At 35.8% G+C, this 23335-nt stretch overlaps 2 protein-coding genes across 3 annotated transcripts in view; one reads left to right on the forward strand and one right to left on the reverse strand.

Annotated features, from left to right (window-relative positions):
• LOC135681815 (uncharacterized) lies at positions 1-14335 on the reverse strand. Of its 2 annotated transcripts, none has more exons than XM_065196444.2 (15): positions 14207-14335; positions 12674-12734; positions 11435-11644; positions 10928-11109; positions 10593-10705; positions 10098-10209; positions 9184-9689; positions 8028-8197; positions 7013-7171; positions 4326-4484; positions 3569-3808; positions 3018-3123; positions 2303-2339; positions 1301-1427; positions 1-563 (listed from the first exon to the last, which is right to left on the reverse strand). In XM_065196444.2, exons 1-15 carry the CDS (start codon positions 14228-14230, stop codon positions 547-549), a joined length of 2223 nt encoding a protein of 740 aa, XP_065052516.2. In that variant the 5' UTR covers positions 14231-14335; the 3' UTR covers positions 1-546. The 2 variants fall into 2 exon arrangements, with proteins under 2 accessions (XP_065052516.2, XP_065052515.2); XM_065196443.2 differs by having other exon boundaries at positions 11435-11647.
• LOC135681817 (glycerol-3-phosphate dehydrogenase, mitochondrial) overlaps positions 14316-23335 on the forward strand; it is a 20173-nt gene continuing 11153 nt past the window's right edge. Inside the window, exons 1-6 of the mRNA XM_065196445.2 lie at positions 14316-14517; positions 15308-15390; positions 17701-17804; positions 20284-20408; positions 20722-20819; positions 21423-21586. Of these exons, the coding sequence (XP_065052517.2) occupies positions 14437-14517; positions 15308-15390; positions 17701-17804; positions 20284-20408; positions 20722-20819; positions 21423-21586 (655 nt within the window). The 5' untranslated portion in view covers positions 14316-14436. The remainder of the gene's footprint in view (positions 14518-15307; positions 15391-17700; positions 17805-20283; positions 20409-20721; positions 20820-21422; positions 21587-23335) is intronic.

Genomic DNA, 23335 nt, shown 5'->3' on the forward strand with positions numbered 1-23335 from the left:
GAGAATTTCATTGCGAGTTCCTTGCAATATCCAAATGCAAAATCGATTTCACAAAAGTTTGCCTTGAATCTAAGGAACAGTTTAATGAGAAGACTTATATAATTTTAGCGGAAAGGATCCGAATTCCTTGCGAGATTAAAACGAAATCGTTGTGGATTATTTATTATCTCTAAATTCAGCATGGTTATACAGACATTTATCATTAGGCCATTAAGTGACAGAAAAACAAAAAGCTTTTTTCATTAACAAGTATGTCGCGCTGTTGCTTTAGGTCTCGAATAAATTGGACCCAGCCCGTAGTATAATAGATAAACAACTTGAAACTTCCAAAAATATATATTTGATGTACTAGCTAGTTTGAAAATAGTTCTGCGCTCTGGTTGCTATGAGATAGAAATTAAATGCAATGTTAGCCCTCATCATATCCAGACCATGCTAAACCCGCAAAAGGCTTAGACAGCTAAGCCGCATGGAGACTGCATTATCACGAGCCAGTTCAGTTGCATAACGACTTCCACCAGCTGCAATTACGTTCTGTTTATCTCGCTAGGATTCTTGTTGCTCTGAAAACCAAACAAATAATATCATATGAGTAGAAGGTGTTCACATGATAGCGTATTCATTTAGAATCGGATTACTTTTTATCCTAGCTTCAAATCGATTACTCCACCATACATTGATTCATGGGTCGTTAAGATAACCAAGTGTGTTTTGCAATGGTTATTTGATTATATTGTATCACTACCCATAACAAATTCGCTACTATTGTTTCCATACCATCTCCGTACAGCGTGTTTCACTGCCTATTCTTGATATCTTTTGACAAAGGTAAGTGAATGGTAAGGTCTCCCTATGCCTCAGCCTTTGTTTTCATATCTTTTTCATATACTATTGGTAGGTATTATGATTAATTTTAAAATTTTAGATTGACACATCCCTCTTAACTCGTCGCTCGTTCCTCTCATCTCATATTTACTCTACTTCACTCTTAACCATGCTTTGAAATGTCTATTCAGCATTCTAGCTACCTTGTACATTTAACAATTTTGTAGAACGGAAAGAGTATTAGAGTCCATAAGAGGAACTGATTCAAAACTTATTTTTATTAAAGCGTTGAAGATTTGCTAAATCAGAAAGAAAGCGTCTTAATGGCACTGTCGTGCATGGCACTTAAATGGCACTGTCGTGCAAGCAGCACGCTGTTGCTGTATTTACACGTTTGAAACCTGAAGCGTTGCACACTCAACTTTCATTCAAGAAAAATCAGTGCGAGTGTGGAAAAAATTACGGTGTCCCATACCTGGAGGCGGTTTAATAGGAATTGCAGCGGATCTCATTTTCCGTTGCGGATCTTGCATCTGCATCAGCTGAGTTGGCATTTGATGCATCTGTGGTATAAATAGGCCAGGTTGTTGTTGCGGAGGAGGCTTGAAAATGAACGCCATAACATATGTTAGAAACAAAGCGAGAAAAAAATGAGGGACAGGAAAACTTTGGCAACTAGCAACCACTGCAAAATAAAACTGATCTACATCTTTCATCGCTATGGGGACTATTTTTATTTCTACTATTCGTTAGGGATACTGCTTATCTTAAGCAAAAAGGAAGCGAAAATAGCCAGATAAAGCTAGCTAAGGCAAACTGCGTCTGGTATTAAAGGCAATTGATACAAATGCTTTTATTTTTAATCAAGCTTCAAAATATTTGCTAAACAAGATTAAGCAAGCATTGAATTAAATGTTTAAGCAAAATGAAGTCCAGGTGTACAAGTTTCTGAAAGGAAAGTGATGGTGGAAGATAGTTGTATAGCTTGGTGTAAATTTTATTTTATTCTAGTGCATCTCAACATATCCATGTAGATGTGCGTGATAACAAGGCATACGGACGGGTAGAAACTAAAAAAGTTCTATTATGAACATTTGCTAAAAAATATATAGATTTTTGAAATAGAAACTTGCTTAATTGAGCTAGTTTGTTACATACTTTGTATAATGCAATAAATATTACTATTAGTCTTTGCTGCACTTCCCAGATCAAGAAATTTGTAGAAAAGCTTATCTTAAGCTTTCTGTACTATCCTTAGCGCCAATGGCGATGCTACCCAATACGGAATTTCAGTACAGCAGAAGATTTCGGGTTATCAATCGTTATTCGGAACTAATAATTCAGCAATGGGTAATAGAACAATTAATGAGGCGAGAAATCTTCCACAAAGGCTACGGAGAGGACGGAGAGGAGGAAGGGTAATGGATTGAATTAAAGCATCATCTTTCATACAAAAAAGTTTTAAATACACTCTCACCCCTGTTGACATCATTTGCTCGTAAGGATTTTCATATCTGCGAAAAAGAAACGCAAATGAAAGGACATATGTTAAATATTTCATTTCTAATTTAAGTGTCAACTTTCTTTGAACTATTTTCATTTTTAATTTGATTTGGTAAGAGCTGCAACAATGCCAAGAAGATATGCAAAAGCTGTAACATTGCTAGATAATTCATGGAAATTAGAATGAGATGTTTTCAAGTTTTAGCCGTAATCTTGGCAAAGATTAGCTGAGATGTTTTATAAAAAAAAGGAATCTTGAATTCAATATTCCCAATGATAACTTTCAACAACAGTGTCTATGTCTGGTGAGATCTCTACAGAAAAAAATGGAGACTTGCATACATAAATTCTTTCTACTGATTAGAGGGAAAGGTGGGAATATAAAAGAAGTGCCTATTATTAATGTCTTAGCAGTAGCGTAGCGAGGGGGAGGCAAGAGGGGGCGGACTTTGGAAAAAGGGTTTTTTCTGGCGTTCAAAAGGATGTGGACCCCCAATTTTCCCTTGCTCAACTCGCCTTGGCCCCACTCACAATCTCATCACCCTGGCTACGCTACTGTGTCTCAGTAGCTCTGGCCAGAGGAACAGCTTCGTAGAATTTCGCAAGCCTATGTTTAAATTCCATCCCTATAATCTGGCATGAAAAGATGTCACAATTCGAAATGGTTGCAGGAAGAAACCAAACAATACCGTGTTCCTGCTTGCGAGTAAATTCCGGGGGGTGGATGCGGAACAACGCCGAATTGTCCGATGTTATTAGGTACTGCTGTATACGCGTTTCCTTGGACAACTATTCCTAAAAAAGCAACGACTCGATTAGTGAGGTATGAAAGGATTACTTCTTGGGTATCCATATGGCTCTCTTGAGATGATATTAATTGAGTTATTAATTGTTATGAATATTAGGTTAATAATATGCCTTCTCCAGAGGCAAAAGCATTTCTACGAACATTTAGTTTGAACTTACTTATATACGTTGGTTAAAAAGCACATTTTTTGATATTACTGCAACTGGTATATGTGCACCTTCGTCTAATCGATTTGAGTAAGCAAAAGAGACAACTCTTAGAAATCTTGTTAGGACAAGACTTCGCATTAAAATTTAAATGCAAACTCTAAGAAAAAAAATAAAAACCTTTATCTTAAAGCTGGATGATAATGAACAGGTTTGAAAGTAATGCTGAAACGTGAAAACGGATACAAAAAATACGTGAAAAAGAATACTTTGATGATGAACATACCTCCTCGATCTGGCGATGCTTGTTGCTTTTCTGTTGACATTGATTGATTCATGTTCACTTCTTGCAAACGCTGCTGCTGTTGTTGCTGCATTTGTTGTTGTTGCTGCTGCATTTGTTGCTGTTGTTGTTGTTGTTGTTGCTCTTGTTGATGCTGTTGTTGATGTTGCTGTTGCTGCATTTGTTGAAGTGCCTGCATCTGCAGGAGATATTGCTGCATGACCGGTGTCATCATTAAATTACCTGAAAATATCAAGACGTGAAATGATTTATTATTGACAATCTGGAACTTCTTCCGGTTACATTCCACCTATCTACTTACAGCCTAAATCTCTATAATAATTCCACATTGCAGCTTGCCTGGAAGAATATATTTAATTATAACATAGGTTAAAACCATAGTAAGCTTCAAAAGGGTTTTGATTTTGTTAAGCGGTGAAGGAAGAGAGCAGAGTTGCCGTGACTCAAAAATGGGTGATTGCCGTGACTCAAAAATTAGTAGGCAGTGAAAATGGTATACCAAGTATTAAGAATATCAATATCATTTTAGAAAACTCAATCAGTCAACTCCATTAAACATAATTGTTTGTCTGCAGTGACAAACAGCAAATCAAAACGATATTGATTATCAAAACAGCAGCAATAACAATAACAGAGAAATGATTGAGACCCTCTTGATTGAGGCAAAATTTCTTTGAACGTAACTTTCAAGTCAAAAGTAGCATTATAATAAGGCAACGGTCATTAACAAATTATTTACCTTGGTTAGGGGGAATATGTCCTTGTTGTTGCTGCGATTGAGCTCCTTGTGCACCGTCGTATCCCTGTGTTTGCATGCTTTGTAGCTGCGCTTGCATCTGTTGCATTTGGTACTGTAACATGGCCATTGAGTTTTGCTGGAACTGCAATCTTTGAAGATCTGAAGAAAGATCAAATGAGGAATTTGCAAAGGTGGCCGTACAACGTGATATAGTAAATAAAACATTTAGAGAGAATGAGCAGGTTCTTCTCGTTAAAAATGACCATTCCAACCATCACTCATAGAATCATCCGAACCATCACTCATGGAATCGAAAGCTTGTCCTATTTAGGATGTAAGCTTTGCAACAATCTACCAGAAAAATTGAAAAACCTAAATACTCTTAATAACTTTAAAGTAAAGATCAAACAATGGAAGGATAATTGCAACTGCAGGCTGTGTAGAACCTTTGTAGCACAGGTCGGGTTCTTGACATGAATTATCTAACATGATTATTTTCAACTATTTATCTAATTAAATCCTAGGTCTTTTAATTTATTTTTTTAAACAGCTTTTATATCACTGTATAATATTATCATTTCTATTCCTATAAAGAGTAGCCTTTAATTAGCTTATCTTTTAGCTACTACTGTAAAGAACGTCTACTGTAAAAAAAATGAATTATATTATATTATATTATATTATATTATATTATATTATATTATATTATATTATATTATATTATATTATATTATATTATATTATATTATATTATATTATATTATATTATATTATATTATATTATATTATATTATATTATATTATATTATATTATATTATATTATATTATATTATATTATATTATATCATATCATATCATATCATATGATATTATATTATATTTATTATATTATATTATATTATATTATATTATATTATATTATATTATATTATATTATATTATATTATATTACATTACATTACATTACATTACATTACATTACATTACATTACATTACATTATATTATATTATATTATATTATATTATATTATATTATATTATATTATATTATATTATATTATATTATATTATATTATATTATATTATATTATATTATATTATATTATATTATATTATATTATATTATAGCAAACAAGGGAACTAACGAATTTCCTAAATGCCAATAGCAGCAATAAAGGATAAACCATGCATGCCATGAAGCTATTGTTGCCGTATGGGAGGAGCAGTACACGGTTTAATGTAAAGAACGAACGAATTGAGCATGACTGTTCTAAGCAGAGGTGGAGAATAATTTTTTCTTTCTGGGAACCTAAGTATCTGGCTCAAAACTTTCTGCAAGATTTTAAGGGGTAGACAAATAAACGTTCTGTTTGTGCCTACAATACTGTATTTAGCTGAAGAAATTCAAGACGTTTATATGAAACTGACTCTGAGTAGGCCTAACTCAACATATTGGATATGGCTTCACTTGAAGTATAAATGCACATAAAGAGGGAAATCAAATTTAGCCAGAAATTGATGCATTTAGTCAATCATCGTGATGGAAAAACCAGAATCAGAAGGCAATAATCTCCAAACATAGTTTCAGAAGAGTCAGGGGCACAATTATTTGCATTGTATGGTGCATTTTATGGAGAAGGCTTAACACAGCCTAATCTTTGACAAGTGTGAAGAAATATATGGTTGAAATGGAGTCCTAACATGCACCAAATTACTTTAACCAAGCATATTAACCTATGATCAATGCTGTTCACACCATAGTGCAAGAAATAACTTCTTTGAAAGTAGATTCCAGTCCCTATATTAATCTCAGTCTAGACAATGGTTTGTCTCAAAAGCTCAGCTGCCAAAAAGATTTTTGATGGTGAGTGGTTGAGATTTCTGTGAGATGGTGAATGTAAATAATGTGCACAAAGAATTTGTTTCCAATGGAAAGAGACTATGCCCTACAGTCCATTGGCAGCTCATATTTAGCTGCTCACAGGCAAGTTGAAATAAAATTATATGCTGATTTGACTTAACTCATGTCACCAGATTTTTACAGTTACTTTAACACTTCAAAACTTTTCCTTGAAACTTTCTGCTAATATTTTCATCCAGAAAAATTTCTGGGAAATACGTTCCCAGGTTTTGATACTTTTTCCACCTCTGGTTCTAAGTTATCGCTTTGAGCTTCAGCCTTAAAGACAATCGGTCCCCTTAAAGACAATCGGTCCCTTTGAAGACAATCGGTCCCTCTTGAAATTCACTATTTTGATAGTTATTTCATGCACTATGGTGTGAACAGCATTGATCATAAGTTAATATGCTTGGTTAAAGTAATTTGGTGCATGTTAGGACTCCATTTCAACCATATATTTCTTAATGCAACGATAAGATATAAAAATTTAGCCTGGGGATGATTAATGCTTGTTTCAGTGCTTACATGTGCCCGTTGACACTGTCGTATAAAGATCAAATACGTTTCAAAGGCATTGAACTAGTACCCAAATATGTCGAGTCATGATTTTCGTGCTGTAATGCTATTGGTTGGCCGAACACTGATCACGTGATGTTGCCTCGTTTTGATATACAAAACAGCTTCAGTCAAGAGCGAGTTGTCAACAACGGATGCTGACATCACACGAACCTCGACAATCACGCTGGAACCGAATTACCTTGACTCAATACCTTTTAGAAACAAACCTTGTGGCGACATTTGGTTAAAGTACTCTCCCTCTTGAATAGTTGATTCAACCTGGTTTTGATACTGCGCATCTTCTGAAGCGTTGCCTCGTTGCCTCTGCGATGAATACCGCTTTGGTTTAGCCGCAGGATGATTTTTCTTCGATTCATCAGCGTGGACTGTAGAATGAAAAAATGACCGTTTTCATCACGTTATTTTCAATTTGATCAAAAACATTGAAAAGTTAATAATCCAAAAGATTTAAAAAACATTATTAAAAACAATAAAAGTTTTTAAAACACGTTTTACTAATACTTTTGCACTCAAAGGTTTTCGTTATTCAGATAAGCAGCTCAAAGTAACGGAGTTACAGCAGAACTGCTGAAGACAATTAGAAGCGTGCAATGGTAAGAGACACATTGGCTAATACCAAAAAAAGGACGCTGACAATAAGATATATTACATTCTGTATTTTAATTGAAGGTTGCGTATTGTTTGAGATGAATATGTCTAGCTTCCCGAGTAAGATAATTGAGCAATGTTCGGCTGCAGTGGCGAGGGTTTAATTTTTTCAATACAGGTCTTATCCATGGGTTAAAAGTACGCCTTCTGTCCACTCAGCTGGGAGAGGCAATCAATGGCAACATGAGTTAGTAATGAGGAACAAACTCACAACCCTACATTATCATGTTGAAGATTTAGGAAGGTGTTGTCTTTTAGAGGTACTTCGATCATTCATTAATCATATAAAAACTAAACCTTAACTTTATACAATCTTAAATAATTCAAGGCTCCTTTACGCCTAGAAAAAGCATCTAAATTCACATTCTCAATAAGAAGCAAATTAGCATTGCTGGCCGAGCCAATTACTGGGAAGTTAATAAATCCTTGTGATGCCTGTAAACCTATCCTGTACATGAACCTAATAATAGCAGTTTTTCATAGCTAAACATGTATACCAACTTATGAATGCTGACAAACAACCTATAGTGACTTATTCTGAAAGTTTTTATTTTTATTTAAAAACATCGGCACCTTCCTGCTTCTGATCTTCTTCCTCCTCCTCGTCTGGAGTCGGCTTCTTTTCAACGTTAAATTCTGTTGCCATCTTCTTTGCAGTTGATACCTTTTGTGACGTAACTCCCTTGGCACGCCCTTTAGCATCTTGGCTATCATTCGCTTTGTCTTTGTGACCAACTTGTGTCCTGGTAACATAACACACCCATTACCAGAATAACTGTAACCAGCTTATAGGTAGTAAAGGGAATTTTTCTTCAAAATTTGAAAGGACCCAGTTATAAAGAAACAAGCTTCAAGCTATGAGATAAAGCTGACTGATTATTTTCTAATTATACAGATAGATTCCTATTGAAATAACTATTGGACTACGAAAAAAAATAACGATACAATTGGTGCTGTCAAGTTAAAACTCTGATTGCTGTCCAAAATCTTGAAACAAAAATTTTAACAGACTAGGTCCCGATCAACCATCCCGATCTCCTCTCTGAAAAGCGGCTAAATACAGAGCAAAGAATGAGGTCAAAGTTTCTGTATGTCACCATTTGTATTTTGTTTTTTTGTATATATATATTTTGTATAAGAATCCATTGCAGACAATCAGAAAAGCCTAGCTTTTGACGGAGACGTGCAGTTTTGGTTCAAAATTTGGAACCATAATTCAGCAAATATTTGACAAAATGTGACCCTTAATCCCGCAAACATGATAAAAACTATACCCATAATTCCGCATTTTTCAAGGCAAAACAATATCATCAAGCAAATTTTGTGTGTACTTTGCATTCATTTTGTTTATGCTAAATTTCCTCCTAATAATTTTGCAATATTTGAAAAGTTGTACCCAAAATTCCGCATCTTCTTCAAATGGTACCCATATTTCCACACATATTTCAAAAACTGAAGAATCTTTCAAAAATCTTTTCAGAGAAAAGGTACCCCTAAATAATGGCACGTCCACATACCTTAAAAACTATTAAGGCACTCCCCCCCACCCCCTCCAAAGGTTGGACTAAAGCCGTGCAACAACGAAAGTTTCAAGACTGAGCAGTTCCGTCCGTAATTGTCATCAATGAATTATCGCAATTCGCAAAAATCGGTATTTCGCAAAAACAACATTCGAACATCAATACAACGATTTAGGCAGAGATAAGTATCACCTAAAGTGACATTTTACCTTCTTGGAGGGGTCTTCCTTTGTCTGTTATGTTCTTTTGGCTGCTCCAATTGTTTAGCTTTATCGTCATCATTCTGCTGGTGTTTCAGGTCTTGTTGATTCTCCTCAACAGCTGGCCTCCTTCCATCCGCATCATCTACCGATTTAGACACTGTCTTCTCTTCTTCTTGCTTATCCTCTACTTCTTCTTGCCTTGTGTCCATTATCCTCCCTCCCTCTCCGTGGCCTTCGTCCATCCTAGCATGCCTTCTTTCTCCTTTAAATGAGGCTCTTCCTCTGGGTCTTCCTCTTAAACGTGGGGCACGTCCTCTTCCCCTTGGTTGCACCTCTCGCCGTTCATTGTCTCGTTCTTCCCTGAAATCAGGCGAATCGTCGTCTCCATCCTCTCTTTCTGCTCTTTGCTGTCGTCTTCCACGACTACCGCCACGTCGTCGATTACCGACGAAATCCCCCAACTGCCTCCGATTTCTGTTTGACTGTCGATGCTCTAGCTCTTTTAACGATTCCTTTTGAAAACAACATTTCATATTAAGGCAACACAACACTGAACCTCTCTAAATAAAAAACAGGAATATTCTTCAGGAAAAGCTACATGGTTGAAAAGCTCTTTGGTATAAATCAAGTTCTGTGAAATAACAACCGAAAGGGTAGGATTGTTGTCTTGCTCGTAGCATGCAGTATGTTTACAAAGGTTTAGGGATTATAATATGATGACTAACTAAGTCAGGCCGAGACTTTCTAGATTCTATTCTTTACATTAAAAATCTAAATCTTTGAAAAAATAACATAGCTTCAAACAGTCGGAAAGCGTTGACATACATAATAAATTGTGAATTAGGATTTTTTTAACAGATAATTTAAAGGAAGAATTCACATATTAAAAGACAGGAGGTTCTTCTAAAAAGAGAACATACTTCAATCTCCCATGACTCTTTTGGGCCTTGCATCTCCTCTTTGAACATATCATGTTCCCACCTTTCAGACGTCTTATCCCATAGCTGCCGATTCTTTCCACGTCTCGGGTATCTAAAAAAATCTCATAGTACAGCAATCGCCTGCATAGGTAGACTTGCAATCTCCTTTTAAAATAGCATTTTGTGGGTTTTTGTCATATCTGCAACGCTATTGGAACGATGGGCGACACCACTCCAATCACTTTTGTAGCTTATTATTGTAATATTTGTTTCTCTATGTTAAGTGTGAGTCTTAGGGTTGTTATGCATTTCCATGCTCCCTAGGCTTTTGTATTTTAATTGATTGTCATTGTAAATTTTATGAGAATATAAAAAAATCGCCTGCAAAGCACATTCAATTGATCAAGACTAAGCACGCCAGTTGCACAAGAGCCTTTAAATTCATGCCAAGAAGAAGTTTCTTTGAAATTTTTGCGAAAATTATTTGAAACTTACTTTGATTCCTCTATAGGCTTAGTATCATGTCGATCATCATGTCCCCAAAAACCAGTTCTCCTTGGCACAAATGACGCGCTTTTGACATCTTCGACTTCATCTTCAAGTTGTTCCTTAAAGCAGTTATAAAGTGAAAAAGTTGATTAAGTATTGTAAGCAGTATTGACCATAAAATGGAAGAGGGTATAAATATTAAAATGAAGCATTAATGCAGCAAAGCGATAGAAGCAATTGAGAAACCAAAACCCAGAGCCAGTTTGGGCAACATTTGACAACAACAGATGATGTACCAAATTACTCTGAGGAGCAAAAGCAGGCAAAATTCACAATTCTACCTCTTCATCATCTCCTTCAGCTCCATCTTCTTTTCTACTTTCTTCTTCGTCTTCTGTATCCTCCTCATAACCTTCAGAACCATCTTCTTTCACACCTTCACTAATATCATCACCACTTGATGCATCCCCAGTGGCTTCTTTGTCATATTCATCTTCTTCTTCTTCCCGTTTTTCCCTGCGACCTAAGATGATTGTTAAATACAATCCAGAGTTTAAATATGACTGTAATAAACCAACAATTCTATGTAAACCTACAAGCTTCAGCTATATCTCTAATTATTTAGAGCTTGTAGAGTACCTTCTCAATTTAACTGTTTTATTGATTTTTTGTACAACTCGGAAAATTCAAGAGGGCTGATGAAATAAAAATTGGACTTGTACTCTCTTCATTCAACTTGCACCAAAGGGCTTTTGAATGGCACACGATCATATAAATTGTTAATGCTTCTAGTCTCTTGCACTTCGATCAAATCAGTCAACATGAATCATATCTCCTATGAAGAATACCTTCTGATATTTCTGATATGCCTTCTTCCTCTTCACCACTTTCCTCATACCCACTTGAACCTTTCTCTCTCTTCCGTTCTGTTACTGCATCTGTACTTCCATCGTCTGAAGCTGACCTATCAGATCTGTAGCCATCTTCTGTTTCATTTTCCACTATAACATCACTTTCCTCAGCTTCCTTGTCCTCTGTCTCAGTTTTGGGAATAACCTCTGCTGAATGTTAAAGAATAAATAAATACCTGATGATTATTTTTCAATCAACTGAAAATTTTGCTTGTCTTTAAAAAAACTCTAGATTATGTTAATTGATTGTAAATTGTTAAACTACAAATGTCTAAGGACATAGGAATCATAAATAACTTTATTAGTCGACTTTTTCATGTTTCTGCTAAAAAATCAATGGCCAATACCATTTTCTGTAAAGAGACACCTTCAATACGAATCCATTCAATGATAGGCAAATTAACATGATTCTTTAGGTATGATTCTAATCAATGACACATCTAAACAGCAAGTCTGTGATACGTCATCAAGAGAAAATGAAGAACCAGGGAGTATAGGTTGGAGCTGCAAGAGAAGCAGGGTCAGAAATTGAAAGAGCAACGGGTCTGTCTTGTTAATCAGTGGCCAAATCTTTTTTTTATATTCCACTAAAAATTTTCACCTATTACGCTACCTACTAATTACTTGACAAACAATACAGGGATGTTGATACCACGGAGAGCAATAGCCCATGACAACCCCTTATCAAATAAACATATAAAGAATAAAAACTACCAGGTGAAACAGGAAGAGGCACCACCCGCCCACAAAGCGGCACCTGAGAGCCACCAACCTACACACATAATTGGATGCGAATTAAAACACTGCTATAAAAAATTGTGTCCCAGGCCTCACTTGAGGGATTATTAGCGAGTGTGTGGCCCCCACCACGACTTCCCAAGCATGCAGCACCCCTCCAAATCTGTCCAGTGCCCAAGTCCTGGAAAGTCTAATCTGACTAACAGTCTAAGCTTTTTTGTATACTTGGTGTATAGAACTGGACAAGTAATCAGGCAACTGTTTATGAGTCTATATACCATGAAAACGTCCTTGAAACAATATGATTTTGAATAAAATCAAATTGTTATACCTAATCATCAAAAAAGGGGAACATATATCAGAGGGATAGATGCTTGCATGTAATGACCTTCCCTACACATATGCCTTTACAGATTGTTCAAATCTTGTATCACTCACTTGCAGATTCCTCAGTAGCATTCCTTGTTTTTTCCTTTGTCTCCTTCTGATCTCCTTTAGCCTATAAATGTAGAGCAGTTTGTCAAGATTCTATGTCTCAAAAAGGATTTTACCTGAAGAAACTAAGGCGTGCAAATAAAGATCTGTATGTGTGATAGTAGCTGGACACAAAATCTCAAACTTTAGGGACAAACTATGCCAGGTAAAAAGACTGCTCTTTTAAAAATCTGGGGCATGTTCATGAACCTATTTTCTTTACTCAATTATCAACAAGATTGAAATACTTTTGAATCAAGGGTTATTTCAAACTCTCTAATTTAAAGTATTTCTGGGGTATAGGTCATTATGGGGTATAGATGCTAATTGTCAGTATATATGATTTACAAAGCAGTTTTAGATGTTTACAATCTTTAAAGATTGCAACCTTTTTTGTAATTATTCTAGTGAATCTGGCCATATTCATTTTTTCTCAATGAAGCTAAAAATTTATCTTTAAAATCAAAACAAAACTATGTGAAATAAGTCTGAGGCAAGATGAATGTGAAATAAATATGGAAACTGGTTGGGACTTATTCAGGTGGCAGAAAGTGCAATACAATCCATTCTAAATAATTTCAAATGGAATGAATGCCAAGTAGCTCAATTGCATGATGAATTTTTCTATTTAATGAGAAAAATAAACCAAGCAAACATTACGATAGCTGTTCTGGATCCATTTTTTCAAATCTAAATTCCTCCTAACATAAAGAGTGCTTGTAAAAAAGGAACAAAGTATCTAGACCAATTGCAGCAAACTTTTACGTCCCTGACACACTATCCAGTCTGGATCAAAGATCCTTGTGCAAGCTTAAATCTAATTTAGCTTCCAGTTTAATTATACACCTGCTCATAACTAACAAATTATGTGGTTATCGTACATACAATGTTATATGCATTATCAAGTGCAATGGCCTAGACCAGTCAAACACATTATCATTTCCGAAAACAAAAGCAATTTCTGAGAAAATACATACAATTTCTTAGAAAACATAATAATCCTTCTCCTTCAGCTCAGAGTTATATTTAGAATAAGATCTGTGGCAAGTTGACTCTAGTATTGCCCCCAAATAATTTAACTTTATTTAATGTAATAGCTGTCATATTTGATATCAGTGACTCGTCGAAAAAACATGTAGCAGGGTTCCATTTATTCATCTACAAATTTTGAAAATTCTTAGGAATCTTTGAGGAATAACCTACTGAAAGTTGTCAACATCATAGGGACTGTGACCTGCAAAGTTTTCAGTATAGTTACTCTGTAAAATACTTGCATCAAAGTCAAGTTAACATCTCAACCACATTTTAAGGTGCTCGCTCGGGGTCGAGCGGGAGTTTTTTTCATCATCGTTGCATCGAATCGACGGAATTATAATGTGCCAAAACTTTGGTAAAATTCTTACCGTATTTGGCGTAAGCAAGGAATAAACGCTGGTAATTTAATCAAAGGCATGTATATTGACGATTAATACATAATTTTCGAGACCTAAAACTCACCTCTAACTTCGCATGTTCACTCATTTTATTAGTGTGTAATTAAATGTTTTCCAATTTTAGGCCACCATGCTCTTCGCGACTGGTCACTCAACATCGTCCTCGGTTTCAAATCGAGGATTGGCAGAGTGAAATAATAGTTGAAGGATTATAAACTGCGGTACATTGCTGAAAGTTCCCAGCACAAATTCTTCAATACTTGCCGCAATTTCAACAGAAATATTGCCAGCGATATGCTGAGGGTTGCAGCAGGAGCTGGGACATTCACTCTTGGAGCTTATGGAGCGTTGAAATTGAAAGAACGTATAGATGAGGTATGCATGTAACGCGTGCAGTAACAACTAGCTTTGCTGCTGTGCAATAAACAAAAAAAATCAACCAGGCTCACTCGTCTTATTTGTGACAGGGGTGCTCATGCAATTTTTTGGGTCTATATTTTGTGCTTAAGTTATTTATTGGGCCAGTCAATTGTACAGCTACTTTTTCTGATTATATTAAATTTTCATTTTTTGGGTCTCAAATATGAGAAAAGTATTAAAAAATAGAGAAAAATTATTTTTTGGGGTCTTTTGGAGAAAAATGTATTTGAGTATGGAGCGCCAAATAGGAATGATCATTGAAAAGTTCATGCGAATGCATTAATAGTAGCCATGATGTGATCATAGATACAAAAACACTGAGACAAGAATACACTGATTGATGGATAGGGGACCCTGCACTCAAAGAGGGCAACTGGGACAGTAAAATGGAGAGAAATACTCAATTTTTGCAAGGGCAATGGAGGCCACTGCCACTGCTGCCTCTGATTGTGAGCCTGAAAGAATTCTTAAATCTTTTCAAGTGGCACAATAAACATGGTAAAAGAAGGGCTAAATTTCAAACCTTTCCTACCTTTACTTAATTTCTTTTTAACTATGACCTCCCTCCATTCAATTTTGGGGTGTATGGCCGTAAATAGCAAGAATATCAACATTAAGCTGGAGAGGTGGATGGTCTGTCCAAGAACATAGCCTTGATATTCTTTCAAAATTTGTTCATTTAAAACAGAATGTGAGCCAAAAAAAGTGTGGTTTGCTCTCATAGTCTTATTTGTCTATCTTTTAGTCACATAATCAAGATTTGAAGGCATTAAATGAACTCAATGTTGCATCAACTGTAGGAAGTACGCAGCTACCACTCCCAACAAGGTATGTATCTCTTACGCAGGTGAGCATCAGGCCTTGCCCGGAAAGGCACTCCATCAAGTCTTGGAGAGTGATTTATAGAGCCCCTCAGAACGTAAAAACAATACTACCACAGAGCAAAATAATTTTTTGGAATTTGTTGAATAAACTTGACCAAGCATAAACACTCTTCTCAACAGACCACAATATCATGACCGCAAACAATGCAATAAGTTGGACCAGTGCCTAATTTAGTAAGGTCCTGTATATTGCTTATATAATAGGGGTTTTGAAAATCCAAATTGTGGTCTTGAAATCAGGAATTAGTGGAAGGATTTCCTTGAAATTGAAAGGTTTTTCGAATCTTTTAAACCTTGCTTTGCCACTTAAACAGCTAAAGGATTCCCGGAATATGGTTTTCAGGTTGACATAATGTCTGGAGTTGAATTAGCCAATATTTTAAATGACTCAAATATAGCAGTCCATCATTTACTGATGAGCAAGTCAGTAATTTTATGAAAACACTGGAATAACATTAAGAAAATCAATATCGTGAGCAATACCATAATGAAAACTTCCAAGTATACTAAAATCATTGCTCACAATCCAAATCTGAGGTCAAAAATTTTGTACAAAATAATTTGAAGAATTTTTCAAAATGAGGCCGTAAGTCGAATTGGTCTTTTGAATCTATCCTTGGAATGCTGAATGACTGCAGTAGTTCAGTTGTTATGAAACTTATTTAAATTCTATTTGACTATTTCCTTTAAAATGCTAAACTGGTTAAAGAAAACTGACGAAAGTGAAGCAAAGAAAAGTTTTTGTTCTAGTTTAAATGAGGAAGTGCCTGACAAGAAAACTGGGAATAATTGTTTGTGAAGTGGATTTATTGTATTTTGTAAAGTTCATAAACACAATGCACGCCATTTTGTTTATCCTCACCTTCTATTTGTCTTTGTTCCGCATGCATCCATATCAAACTAACCCAGGTTCGCCCTTGATTCCGTTTACACCACAAAGTTGACAGTTTCCAGTGTAAACGCATCAGGGTTCAACCCAGGTTACTTTTAACCTAGGGCGAACCCAGGTTAGTTTGTGTAGTGTAAACAGGGCTTTAGTTGTGACTCTCTATGCATTATGTTTATTAAAAAAACTTAAAAGTAAATGTAAATTTCATTCCTCCATGAGGTGTTTTTTCACATCATATTCCAATCATTTTATGTCTCAGAAATGCATTTTTAGCCAATCTAGGGCATTCAGTTTTAAAAATGTTCTGGGCCCTCCTTGAGGGGCCTAAACATTTTTAACCATAATTTTTAGAGGGAATCCACTTTGCAGTACACAGTTTTGGGCTGGATCTGGCCGGTTTTATTCAGAGGATGGCCTAAAATAGTAAAATTGCACAAGAAGCGCAACAATCTGCAACAAATTTATGGAAGGCAATTTTAAAAGCAATCTTTGATTAATTGAAGCCATTTTGAATCCTTTGAAATTTGGCAGGAATGATTGTGGAGTGCCAAATTTTTGCTGCAATGGAAAGCATAAATGATTGTCACTCGAAATATTCACAGGTTTCATGTGACGGTATTTTGCTCAATGGAAAGTAGGCTTTAGTGGTCGCTGAATGGTCAAAAGTCAGGAACAAAACAATATGTCATTGTTTACTCGCATTTCTTTTGATTGGTCCCTGGATATAAATTTCTGCTTACCTTTCTGGTAATTTTGTGATGTTTATACTCTTGAAAAGTGTCAGAAAAAATATACTTGAACTTGCTATTTAATGCTTCTATCTTCAGATTAGACAGTACCAAAGGCTGGTTATTTGTACTTTCTATAGTTGATTATGTTTGGGATCTCATCTAAAACATTTACAAGTGACACCTTCTGATTATTTATCATCCTTCTTTTGCTGGTCAGAGTATTTCAAAGACGTTTTTAGCTTTTTGTTGTTTGTGATTGAACCCAATAATTTCATAGTTCAATCAATTTGAAAAGTTGCTTGTGAGATGTACAGGACATAAACCCTCTCTTACCTCTGGTGTCAAACCATCCAAGTCAAACTTTGCTCCTTTTAAAATTTTTAAACTTGCCATAATAAGCCTTTAATTTTGAAATTCATGTATTTTAAATCCATGGTATTTTTATATCCACGTTTTTAGGACTCCTTGCAGTTTGTAAAGAGGTGAAGAGGGTCTTCATTTCAGTTTAGGCCATTTTTTGCCAATGTGATCACATCTTCTAAACTAAATATATTACATATCCTAGTTTTTACTTTTTGCCAAAATTGCTTTATCATCTGAAAATTACTTTTTTTTAAAAACATCTTTTTGTTAGGGAACTTTTGCTGAGTAACCTGAAAAATGGAAGTGAGTTTGATGTTCTTGTCATTGGAGGTGGTGCCACTGGATGTGGGGTTGCGCTAGATGCTGTGACAAGGGGTATGTTTATTTGAATCATTTATGAGGTCACTTTTGTCTGTTTCTTTGGCTTATACAGGCAGCAGTTTTTGCCATCAATATTGTTCTTGCCACTGAGCATATTGCGTTTGGAGGGCCTGTAGTCATTCTTACTTTTTAAATCCAGTTTATCCCCTTTAAAAGCACATGCAAATGTGACCTTATCTCCTTCTGATTTACTATTTTGTCTGTTGAACTTCTTGGTACAGTTTTGATGTTTGCTTTTTTGGCCTCACATTAAAATATTGAGCCTGCAAAATTATGCTGCTTTTTTGGCAAGAGAGACATAAGGAACAGGGTGGATCTAGGAGTTCACATCACATCAATTTTCCAGATTTCTCAAAATGCTATGATGTGAATAAAACAACGGGCTATAAATCTTTAAGATAACAATATGCCCATAAACTTCCCTTAAACATTTATGGGGTCATAGCCCTTCCCTCACAAGGAATATGTGAGGTGCCCTCTTACTGAAAACCCCCAATGCAATGAAAGCTGGTGCCAATTCTGCCACTTGATTGTTTATTGCCTGCTCCCATTGTCTAAAGAGGGATCAGGAACATAGAAGTGTATGGAATGTGCTTGCATTCTAGAGTGTGCAAAATGTGTGCCAACTTGATATCTAACTTAGCCTTTCGGTAAGGAAATTGTATAGGAGAGTTGATCAACAATATGTGATATACCAAGATTGTGACCATGGGAAAATTAACACAAATGATGCCATATGGATTGTACCAAAACAAAGGATGCTACAAGACCTTGGGAAAGTTGTCTGCATTTCCAGTAAACCCTTGTGTGCTAAAGATAAGAGAAGTGCACATTCTGTAATCGAAGAACTTGAAAATGGAAATAAATATATGAAGAGATCAATAATATTTGTGATAATGAGGGAATAGAGAGGTTTGTAGCTAGATATAAGCTGGAGAATGTACCACTGCTGAGCCCATGGTCAATGATGGCTCTGGCACGGCACAAAAACCAAGAAATGCAGCAAAAAGCAGTCATTTTATTGAACTGCTGCGTTGGAAGAAGGGTGGTAGTTCGTAGTTGTGAACATCATTCTAGTGAACCTGTCAGTGACCTGTTTACTGATAATGCAGTCACATCAGAAGTGCCATTTGTATATATCAGGAGTTTTTTTCCGTTGGGAGTAACTATGTATTGTTACCATGGCTTTTTTATTCCAAATGTTTTTGCAACAAGGCTGTTCCATTTGTTTATATTGGCCAGATCTAACACGTGGAACATGCTGAAAAGTAAAATTTTGCTTTAAGCTTCTAGTATGCAAATACATTAACAAAGCGACAGAGCTGTTTCAAGAATTGAAATATGAGACCTTTTTTTAAGGAATGAGAATTCTGCGTTTGCCGCCTTTTCTTATCAAGCACAGGCACGATTGTGTAGGAAAACCCCTTGTGAAATCGGCTGGGACCGATATCCGCTTTTTCGATTTTCACCCTGGTTCAAAATTGAAAACGCGGAAATTTGTCCCAGCCGATTTCGCAAGGTTGTTCCACGTTTTCTGCGTTTTCTACCTGGCCGTTTATATTTGCTTTAGCCAAATTTTGATCATCAGCTGACTGTGAGCATAATTTAAAAATGCTATGTATATAATTGGTTCAATGAATTTGCTATTTAATATTAGGATTGGGATACCATACGTGTCACCTGATTGAAGATGGTATTCTCTCATCATCTAGAGCAATCGGTGTGCCTATCGCAAAAAAAGCAATAAATGAACCATTACTTATTTTTGTTCGTGCGAAGTCATCGCGAAGAAGAGATAAAGGCCTTCTTTGCTGAATAGCAAAATTTTGCTCATACGAAATTTGAAAACCATTTGGCTTTTGACCAATGCACAAAGAAAATAAATGCATGGTTCATCTGCCAGTAAAAACCGAAAAATACCAAGACATGGGTTGGGTAGGCAGGGTTGCAAAAAGCTTTGATCTCCGCAGTCCCACTTCAGGTTGTCTTGCAGCATGTGAGAAAGAAATTATGAGAAAGAATGCCAACAAAAATTTCATACATACCTAAGGCCGATGCACACGTGTACGCTTGTTGCTTTGGCCCATAAAAGACACAATGGGCACTGCTACAGTGAACACAAACTCCAAAATCATGCTATCTGTACCAAAAATAAAAGCCCAAATTGCACGTCTTTTCTCATATTGGCATCTCTTGATCAGTAATATTTTTATAAACTTGAAGGTCAAAATTGATAGCAAGGAGGATAATTTAATCCAACCTTGGACAAAAATGAGAGCATAGCACTAATCCCTGGTCCAATGTGAGGATTATCCCTTTAAAATGATTTTTAACCAATTCCAACGTTTTTAAGGAAAGTTAAATAAATCCTTACAGAAGTTTTGTTATTGTAGCATTTTTTTCTTGGTATCACAATCACCTGTTAAGCTATTTCACTTCCACTGCTATTGTTATTCTTTCGAAAACTCTTTAGGACTGAAGACTGCCTTGGTAGAGAAGTATGATTATGCTTGTGGTACAAGCAGTCGAAGCACAAAATTGATACATGGGGGTGTCCGATACCTTCAAAAAGCTGTCTTTAACCTTGATATAGTAGAGGTATGTAACCTTGATATGTGTCTTCAAATCAGTTACCGGTCTATGGAAAAATCAGATGAATATTTGTGACTGGCTATTTATAGTTGCAAAAAAACTTTTGAAATCTGCAATATCATTGCTTTTAGTAAAACCAAGCAACAAATACTTTTAATTGGCAGTTCATTTGAAGATTTTCTTGTCCAAATATGTTTTAGGATTTGTTTTGGAAACAGCATCATGTTTTCCCTGTATATGAGCCCAGTATGTTCCTATTATCTCTTGAAACTTAATCTCTTATTGAAATTCTGTTTGAAGTCTAAATTCTGTGCTATAGTACAAAATGGTAAAGGAAGCTCTTCACGAGCGTGCCAACCTCTTAAATGTCGCTCCACATCTAGCTGAGCCGCTGCCAATTATGCTGCCTGTTTACAAGTAAGTATGTCTTGTCATCTGCATCATTCAACAATCGAATATTAATTCATATACACCGAATATCGTGTACAACCCTGCCTATACGGCTTTGAGCACACTGTGACAGCCCGGGAAACAATGATTTTAATACACTGTTGTTCAGACACAGTTGGATCTGGAACATGTCATGATTCAACCTTCCACCCTTCCCTTCTAATTCATCGGGTGTTATTATCTTATTTGAAAGGGTGATTATCTGATGTATGTCTCTTCAGAACTACTGGTTACAAAAATAGTTGTCTACATAATGGCTTTAATGCTGCCTTTTGGATTTTCGACCTTATTATAAAACAGTAAACTTCTTTTTATTGTATTCTTTTCCCAATAAATGTATCGATTTGCTGCCAAAATATGATACCTCACGGTCACTTTTTCTAATTACGCCGAAAAGTTATTCATTCCGTACACGCGTTACCTTATTCATATTTTGATTAATTATTCTTCTTTGAGCTTCAGGTGCTTTTAGAACAGCTCTTTTCAAAACTGAACAATATTCAGTTGAAATATCTCTATTCATTATTGATCAATATTCAGTTATAATTGCTATATGTATTTCATTTTTAGGTGGTGGCAAGTACCCTATTTCTGGGCTGGTCTCAAAATGTACGACCTGGTGGCCGGCAAGCGTCTCGTTAAAAGTAGTTACTATGTGAACAAAGAAAAGACCTTAGAACTTTTTCCAATGCTAAAGCGTGAGAACCTCTGCGGTGCTGTAATCTATTATGATGGTATGATATTTAACTATGTACAGTTTAAGGGCCTTTTTGTATGAGCAAATTTGCTCACCTCTTAGGCCATAATCTGGCAGGATAATGAAATCGTGGAATGTTTATATGCAGATTCTATCCCACCTCCCAGCTGTATATGGAAAAATCGTCCCACCTTCCAGCTTGTGGCCTGGCAAGGCGGATGAAATTTGATCGCGTTTATATGAAGATTTCATCCCATCTTCCAGCTTCATCCCACCTTCCAGCGTTTATATGGAAAAATTCATCCCATCTCAGTGAGATCCACCCTCCCATGCAGTGCTATCTCTAAAAACCAACTATTTAACCTAAATACACCAAAACATAATATATATAATAGACAGCATAATTTGAATTGCATCCTTCACCAGTCCATGCTTTTGTTTTTTGCAAAAGGAAGCTATCGTTTCGCTGCTCTTTATCACATCTGGCATGCAGTTCCAGAGTATGCTACCCCTAAAACATAAGGACTTGATGCCAAAGGTCGTGGTGGATGTGCTTGGAAGCGAAACGGTGTCTTTTATTCTGAGATTATATCTGATCTCTTTTCTCTGGAATAGTTCAGACAAAATATAAGGTTCTCATGATTTAATGTTTTGTAAATCTTAAATAGAATCTATCTAAATGAATAGAATAATAGAATATAATTTTAAATAAGAATAGAATATAAAATAAATCTAAATGTTTTGTAAAAAGTAGAAGATTGAGATCTCACCTCTCACCGCACAGGCTGGAAAGTGAGATGATTTTCTCCATATAAACAGGCCCTAAGACAGTAGCTTTAGCGTCTGTATACAGCTACATGATTACAATAGGATTGCTTATCTACATACTTTCTCTTTTGGAGTTTATATGCCAAGATATGTCTAAGCACCATATTCGAACAAACTCCTGGTACTGCAAAACTTCACGGTAGCACACAAGAGCAGAACAAAAAATACTAAAGTACTTTTTGTCTGACACTCCTAGTGTGTAGATGCAGCGTAATAAATATGATGCAGCCAATACGTTTTCGCATACATTTTATCATTTGAAGATTGTACGAAATAGCGGAAAGATAAAATACTAAAGTACTTCTCATCCGACACTCTTCAGAGTATAAGCGTCGGATAGTGACCGAAAGTAAGCATAAGGTGAAAAACGATTCAAAAAGACAATAGCCACGGCGTATTTGCAAAAACCAAAATGCCCAAATAACATGTGATTCGGCAATTGGTCAACATTTGCTCAAAAGTACAGAGTGTGCCAAAATTTTAGTAGCAACAATTTCAAAATCATTAGGCGGGCAAGGTCGTTATTTTAGTTAGGTGCTTTAGAATCTGTTTACATCAAAACAAAGGATCCAAACTTGTGTAGACAGCAAGAGTTCGTTTTCTCTCGTGGACTTTTTAACTAGGGAAGAGTCTAGTGGTCGCTGATTGGTAAAAAAACAATATAACCAATCAAAAGTGTTATTTTTCCTCTCACATTGTTTTCAGTTCACACCTGGGTATAAAATTTCAGCTTAACTTCGGTCATTATTCGAGGTTTATACTCTGTAGTGTGTCGGACAAAAAGGACTTCAGTGTGCTTCCGCAATTTCGTGCCGTCTTCAAATTCTACTGTACCATAAATGCATTTTCATTATTATCATATGTTTAATTCTCTATTGATTGTCGGGCGAAACATACTCGTGGAAAGTACGGAGAATTGACGGTAGCTTCAAGATGGTGGGGAATTTTATGAAATTTT

Source organism: Rhopilema esculentum, chromosome 12 (genome assembly GCF_057945365.1).
Source record: "Rhopilema esculentum isolate cy_ngs chromosome 12, ASM5794536v1, whole genome shotgun sequence".
NCBI lineage: Eukaryota > Metazoa > Cnidaria > Scyphozoa > Rhizostomeae > Rhizostomatidae > Rhopilema > Rhopilema esculentum.

Coding starts and splice junctions, on each gene's coding strand:
- LOC135681815 (XM_065196443.2), bottom strand. CDS start 14,230: ATGAGTGAACATGCGAAGTTAGAG. Junction 12,735..14,206: donor GTGAACATGCGAAGTTAGAG/GTGAGTTTTAGG, acceptor CTACATTTATAG/GCTAAAGGAGATCAGAAGGA. Junction 2,340..3,017: donor TACTCGCAAGCAGGAACACG/GTATTGTTTGGT, acceptor TCTTTTTCGCAG/ATATGAAAATCCTTACGAGC.